The 7,537-nt window shown below is 27.3% G+C and overlaps 1 protein-coding gene across 1 annotated transcript; it reads right to left on the bottom strand.

Moving 5' to 3' along the window:
• Positions 1 to 2,378: 2,378 nt before the first annotated feature.
• On the bottom strand, positions 2,379 to 3,710 carry LOC113849061 (transcription factor WER-like). Its single transcript, XM_027478651.1, has 3 exons — positions 3,581 to 3,710; positions 3,197 to 3,326; positions 2,379 to 2,919 (listed from the first exon to the last, which is right to left on the bottom strand). Exons 1-3 carry the CDS (start codon positions 3,708 to 3,710, stop codon positions 2,379 to 2,381), a joined length of 801 nt encoding a protein of 266 aa, XP_027334452.1.
• Positions 3,711 to 7,537: the final 3,827 nt, after the last annotated feature.

Below are 7,537 nucleotides of genomic sequence, written 5' to 3'. Positions count from 1 at the left end.
TATAAACTGTTATGTGATCATTTTTTTTTTAGTTAAATTATTTACTTAAACATAATATTTTTTTTTCCTTCTGGACCTTTTATTCTAGTTATGAATATGGTTATGTATACTTTTAACATACACGTGAATATTGCAATTTTACATTTAGAGATCAATTTTGTTTATGTGCATGGAGTGGGGGGAAATGTGATGGAGTGAGGGCAAATAACATGAGAATTCTCTCTCTGGATCAAAAGAACTAATTATATATCAATTTCGTTAATTTTAAATATTTAAAAATAAAAATTTTTAAAAATATTTATAACATTAAAAATATAATGAATATTTTTAATAAAATTTTATTTTTATTAATTGCTTAAACTCAATCTTTACATATACTGCTTGATATGCTTGGTATAAGTTATTTTTAATTTATTTTAATAAATTTATATAATTTATTAAAATAAATTATTTTTTATTTATATAATAAAATTTATTCTTCAATTTATAAATATAAATTATCATTTATAATTTCTTTAAATGTTATATTTAAATAAACTGTATATTTAAATACACTCAAAAAAGAAATTTAACATTGAATTACAGCACCTTTTTAAGATAATATGATTCTTGAAAGATTCTGCAGAGATACTTTTTCATAAAATTTAATTAATATTTTTTTATAAATACAACCATATTTTTTTAGTAAAAAAATTTAATATATTAATTTCTTAATTAATAAATAAGGATACTCATTATAGGATCTTATGTCAAAATTTTAGTAAATGCAAACCAATTCTTTAGTTAAAGAACTAAAATAGCAAGTTTTTAATAAAAATTATTAGGAATATATTTTTATTCTGATGTTTAATACACTTTAATGTAAGTTTGAATAAAAAAAATATGTATTAATCTGCTAACCAATGTTTTAAGGACATTACTAATAAATTGACTTAATATATTTAATAAAAAATTACAGCAAAAATATGTTAATAACATTAAATGTTACATATTTCAATCAATTTTTTTTTAAAACTTCGTGATCTTTTAAAAAACAGAATTAATATCAGCTATTGAATACTCAATAATCAATCTATCTTTTGCTAGGGATCATCTTGTAATTAATACTTACAAAGATTGAGTATTGAATACTCCAACCTAAAGTTCTCCAATCAAATTATATTGGTTGGTGAAAGAGTAATTATGAGAGGAAGATAAGTTTCCTTTTTGCGTGAAATTTATATGCAAATGGAATTGAACTCCGTAGGTACGTAGAATAGATCGATTGGAAACTAAACCCTTGTATGGCATTAGAGAAAAAGAACTAATTAATTGCATAGGCAGTGGTAGGGACATTTTTTTAATTAATGAGCACCATAGAGTATTAAAACTATATTCTATTTTGGATAATTTTGCTTTCACATTGATTGTCACTGTGCTGATCTGTGACTGCAATAATCGCTTTCGAAAATTACATTGGTAGCGACGTATTGGCGAAGCGAAGTGCAAAATTGTGACCACATAGCTGAAAATTTGTAACATTTACTACGTACAGCTATCTTGCAATTAAGATTATATAGAGCCTGGTACGTAAAAATTGTCTAGCTTGAAGCTACTGCACCAACAAACTTTCAGATTCTATAAGAATGTTAGGAGAAGTGTAGGAAAGAGGTTCATGACTTCATTAAAATTTTTCAGAATCGAAACTTACTTCAATTATACTATGTTGAAGAATCTTGACCTGTTGACCATAGATTGAGGAGAAGACTTACTCCAAAGGTGGTGCAAACTAACAACATTATAATTTAAGGAATCATAAAGTGGCTTTGCTTAGTCTTTGAATTATGAACATTAGCTCATTTTTGCCATCATATATATTTCTTTACATTTTGAATTATAGAACACATATATAGAATATAGACCGATGGTTGTGTAAGGTCCTATAGGATGCATGAGTTGATAAATGATACACCCTTTCGTTGTTTATATAAATTATCAAAGCAGATTACCATTGGAAATATATGTTCAAATGAATTTACTTTTTTCTCTTATTGTATATAAGCATACATTTATAAGCAAATACAATGACTGACGCAGATCAAAAGTAATTGAAGGGAAAAATTAATTGTAGTAAGATATCCAGCATTTTTCAAACAAAAGATTTTACAAAGCACATTGGAATAATGTTATTAATTTTGGAGAAACATTAAGGATTTACGAGTTAACAACCCATCAAATAACTGGAGAGGGAAAAAGAAAAAGAAAGAAACAGAAGTAACCCTGGATTTATACATCTAGCTCGATGTTTAGTTAGTCAATCCATATATGGATGACATATATGTATGGCTCCCTACAAATTTTACCATTTTCATGTCACTTCAATAAATAAAATCATTTAATCAATCATTTTCCAGTCCAAGAAAAGAAGCCATTCTCTTAAGCTCCACATCCAAAAGGGTCTCCAAAGGGTCAAATTTCTCTTGTAAGAGATTTTGACAATGATCAGAAGGTGATAATAAGCTAGGACTATTGTTTAAGCCTACCTTGTTATTGTGGTCTTTTTCAATTTCTGGGAGCTTTGAGTTGGATTCATCACCAATCAACAACTGGTTCTGATCAATGTCAATGAGGAAATCAGTAAAAGAAGTTTCATCACTACTACCCTCTAATTTATTGGAAGGGCTTGGAGTAGTACTATGCCTATCACATCCCCCAGTCTCCAAAATTTTACTATTTTGAATGGACTTCACTTTCCTAGGCCGTGGAGCTTCGAGTGCTACATGCATTTTTATGGTCTTCTCTTCTTCATATTTGTGTTGAATTGAAGAAGCAGATGTCGATGTAGGCTGTTTCTGCAACTTCTTTGACAAATTAGTATTCCAATAGTTCTTGATTTCATTGTCTGTTCGTCCCGGTAGCCTCTTCGCTATCAATGCCCATCTAAACGTAGACAAAAAATCGTAACTTTTACTGTTGATCACCAAATCATATATATTTATATACTATTACGATGGTTTTTTTTTTTTTTTGATAGGCACTATTACGATGTATATATATTCATAATCTTATAGTATATAAAAGGTCTTCAAAGTTGTACCAAAATATGTAGTACAAATACTCAATAAAACTTCTGAATTATCTGAGACTTGTGTTGAGCATTAGAATATACAAGTTGAAAAGCAAAGAAAAAAAAAATAAAAATAGACATAAAAATCACCTGTTACCAAGAAGACGATGAAGTCTTATAATCATGTCCTCTTCATCTACGGAGATGTCGCCTCTTTTTATACCGGGCTTGAGATAATTCAACCATCTTTGTCTGCAACTTTTTCCACATCGCTTTAAACCTACAGACATATTATTGCACATAACCAAAAAGCCAATGCCTAATTAAGAAATAATAATAATAACAGAATTAAAGACAAGGGAATAAGCTCTTATTTTATGAGGCACACGCAAAAGAAAGAAAGGAATGAAGGAACCCAATTGTGCAATATAACAAATGATGAGTTTTGAATTGGAAAATTCAATCCCACTCAAGTGTGTGTGGACTATATATAGTGATATTATAAGAGTGTATGAATGACAAATGTAGAGGTACCTGCATTTTGGGCAACCTTTTGCCATTTGCCTTCTCCATGGATGGCAACATATTTGGAGAGGGTTTCATCTTCTTCTCGAGACCAAGCACCTTTGTTGATCTCTTTGGGACAGCAGGGACGTCTACCCATGTTCTTTATTTAATTTGCTTCTTCTCCTTCTCACTAACTTCACCTTGATATAATATATGTATTGCACTCAAACACCAATTTCACTCACTGGCTGGCACGCATAAAAATTATCATTATCTTAAGAAACATTGTACTTTGCATGGATGTAGCTAGAGTTAGATGGAAAAGAGTAAAAAAAGAAAAAGGATAAGAAAGGAGAGTGATTAATAGCATACCTTTTTGAAGTCCAATCACCCTTCTTAACTCTTGATCTAGTCTACATTTAAAAGTCTTAAGATGGTATTAGAGTTCAAATAAAAAAAATAAAAGCCCAAAATTTTAAAATAAAAAAAGTTAAATGTAAAAAAAAATAATAAGCATATGACATAAAAAAAATTCAAGGAAAGGAATCACAAACTTAAACAAAAAAGAAATGCAACACCTAAAGTATAAAAGCTTAAAACTTGAAGTTACAAGTCTTAACAAAAATAATAATAAAAATACAATGCTTAAGCTAGTTGGACTTAAAAAAATACAGTATATAAATTTTATATTTTTAAATTAACAATAAATCAAATGATATATAAGTAAAAAAGACTTCAAATTTAAATTTTTTAAATAAATAGATTATTAAACTTATGCATAATTAATTTCTATTACCATTGAATCAGACTAAAATTTTAATAATACATTCAACATATGGTTGGCGGGATTTCTCCTCCTCTAAAGTAAAGAAGTATATACAAAAAATAAAATCTGAAAATTTCATTTTACAAAATATTTTCCCTTTAAACCAATTAAATCAGTGATGACGGCATTATGTGTCGTACTCCTCGTATTCCCGAGAGAGGGGACCAACCAACAACCAATGGACCAACTAACACTGATGTTGGTCCTCCATGCAAATTGGAAACCTTTCCGGGCTTGTCTTACCACTTTTGTTACACTAAGCCCATCAAGAGACCCAAAACTCATAAAAGTGTACCTTACAAAATATATAGTCCATGAAATTCTAATTATAATTTTATCAAAGTTAAAATTAGTTCATATTTATAATTTTTATATTTTAGTTGCTAAAAAAGTAGAATATAAAATATTTTTTTATGTTTTGAATTATATAAAATTTTTATGAATAATAAAATTATTTCTCTAAATATTTAATACAAATGTATTTATTAAGACTCAAATTTGATCATAAATTAAGTTAGAATAACTTATTAAAGTAATTTACGTGATTGTTAGTAATATGATAAATTGCATTTTGCATTGGTATATATTAATTGATACATTAATTCAATCACAGTCTAAACAGGTCACTCTCAAGGCTAAACCAGTGATGATGGACAGTATTAAGTCTATACCAAATGTACACAAAATAACAATGCAAATCCAATTTCAGCTGCTTACTATCAAATGTCATATAAAAGGAAACAAAACTCGATTACAAGTAAAATAAATGAAGTGATCGTATTTCATCAGTTTTGAAAGTGACACTCAGATTACTATTTCCAAGTTAATTTCTTAAAATTGATTATCGTCACAAAATATATAACAAATTATGAAGTCCTTTTCTTTAGAACAACATTTGTACAGTCATTATTAATTTTAGAACTTATAAAACTCCAAAATATGTGAGTTCTTGAGATTGATTTTCCCAGGAAGAAGGGTTAATAGTGATGGAAGTGATGAGAGAAAGGAACTGGTAATTGCTTATTTTACAATTGGGGTAGAAAACTGATTCCATTATATATGCTTATATTTATCAATTGAAAAAACGAAACGATACTATCATCATCATCCTTCCGAAAATGACAATCAGTGCTTTCATAATTCATACTCTAAGACATGAAGCAAAGATGTTGCGTGAAGCATTGAGGGAGAAACACTTCAAGTCGCTTGCTAACTTGAGTCATTTGACATTTGATGAGAGAGAAAGGCTTGTTGCATATTATTTTTGGGCAAGATGCAGAGAAACAAAAACAACAAAGACAACTTATGTGCCAGATAAGTGACAAGCTAGAGAGAGATTTAAAAACAATATTATAAAAGTTTATAAAAAATGTTATATGAATAATTTAGGATTTAATTTTTCGTACAAGCTAGTTCAAAGTTTTTTTCTTTCAAAAAAACTGTAGAGAAATATTTGTGTCAAAGATATATTAATCTAAGGAAGAGAACGAGAATGGTGAAACAAATCAGTGTTAATAAGTTTTTATTTCAATATTAAACAATTCTCAAAAATATTTTTAAGTGTATGTCTAGAAACATAATAAAATTATGTTTCAACATGAAAGTTATAATTTATAATATTAAAATAAATTTACGTTTAAATGAATTTTACGCAGAACCAAATACATCGGAAATGATTAAAGTTCAATTACAATATTATATATATTAAAAAGTATTCTCTCATAGATATTAATTTATTTGTAAATAATATTATACAATGATAAGCATTAATTGCTTAGCTTTGACTTAATTTTTCCTATGATAAATTCCATTCGCAATCCATTAAATGATAAACAATCAATTAAATTTTATCATTAATAATAAAAAAAATCACCCACTTATTGATTCAATATAAGGGCTAAAAATTTTTATTACTAAAAGCATGTGAATCAACCGAAAAAAAACTGCTGAGAAAATCTAGAAACTAGGTATAAAAGATACATAGAAAACTAATATTGCTGATATCTTCCACAATCACGAATTTTCACAGCACAAGTGTGAGGAGATTTGATAAAAAAAAATATTCTGAACATCCAAGTCACTTCTCAATTCTGAGGGTAGAACTATCACTGTAGCTCTTTATTACAATTAACGTGCCCCATAAAACAATTATGACATCTACATCAGACAAAATTATAGGAAGAAGTAGTTTCTGATCAAATGGGAAGATGATCATCATTCAAAGGATTGATTGTTGGGTGCACAACTCATTCCAGTTTCAGCTATATGTTTCAAACGTAGTTCCCATGTCACCTTCATCCTTGCTCTTCCAAAGTGATTATATTATAATCAATAGTTTCTCTGTTCTTTGTAATTCTATTATACTACCTTCAATTCTATTTATAAGATATAATTATTAATATATTTTAATCTAATAAGAAATGGACACCCATTTTTAAGTACATTATTTGTTAATTTTTTTATATTATTATTTATTATGAGATTTCTGTTACATTCATAATATTTTTGAAATAAAATATAAATTTAATGATATAACTATTTTTATTCAACATTAATATACTTGCCAGAATGATTTTCCGTTTGGGGTAGATGAAAGGAACATATTTGAAATTTTACCAAAAGTAAAGATCTGAGCATGTTGGAGTTTGAGGACTACATTTCCCAAATACCGACCCATGTATATGCAATTTATTATTGTCATTAAAACAAATTGACATATTCTCTCTCGTATTATATATCATTTGATTCTATTTTATTGGTCTTAAATTATTTATTATTTTTAAATGATAAAATAGTATTAAATAATTTATTTTAATAATATCTTTATTTATTAGTTAGGAATAATGTTTTTGTCAATAAAGGACTAAAATAACTCTAAAATTAGTTACTATTTAATTATTGCAATAACTTGCAGCATTTTTAATAAGGGTATTTGATGAAATCAATTTATTTTACTATAGTAATCATTAAAATTAATTTTTTAAAGATGTAAATATGCATTAGTACTAAATAACATCTAATATGAAATAAAGAGAATCTAAAAGAACTAGGGCAATAGATACTTTTAACATGGTTTTCAGAATAAGCAATCTGTTTGAATACAAACATATCAATGAAGGTCAAAACTCAAAAGATTTTTGGCGACCAATAAAATTTGC

The sequence above is a fragment of the Abrus precatorius genome, unplaced genomic scaffold, assembly GCF_003935025.1.
Source record: "Abrus precatorius isolate BTA unplaced genomic scaffold, Abrus_2018 Scaffold9, whole genome shotgun sequence".
Lineage (NCBI taxonomy): Eukaryota > Viridiplantae > Streptophyta > Magnoliopsida > Fabales > Fabaceae > Abrus > Abrus precatorius.
The sequence above is the reverse complement of the archived record's forward strand: the minus strand, read 5'-3'. Positions and strand labels throughout refer to the sequence as shown.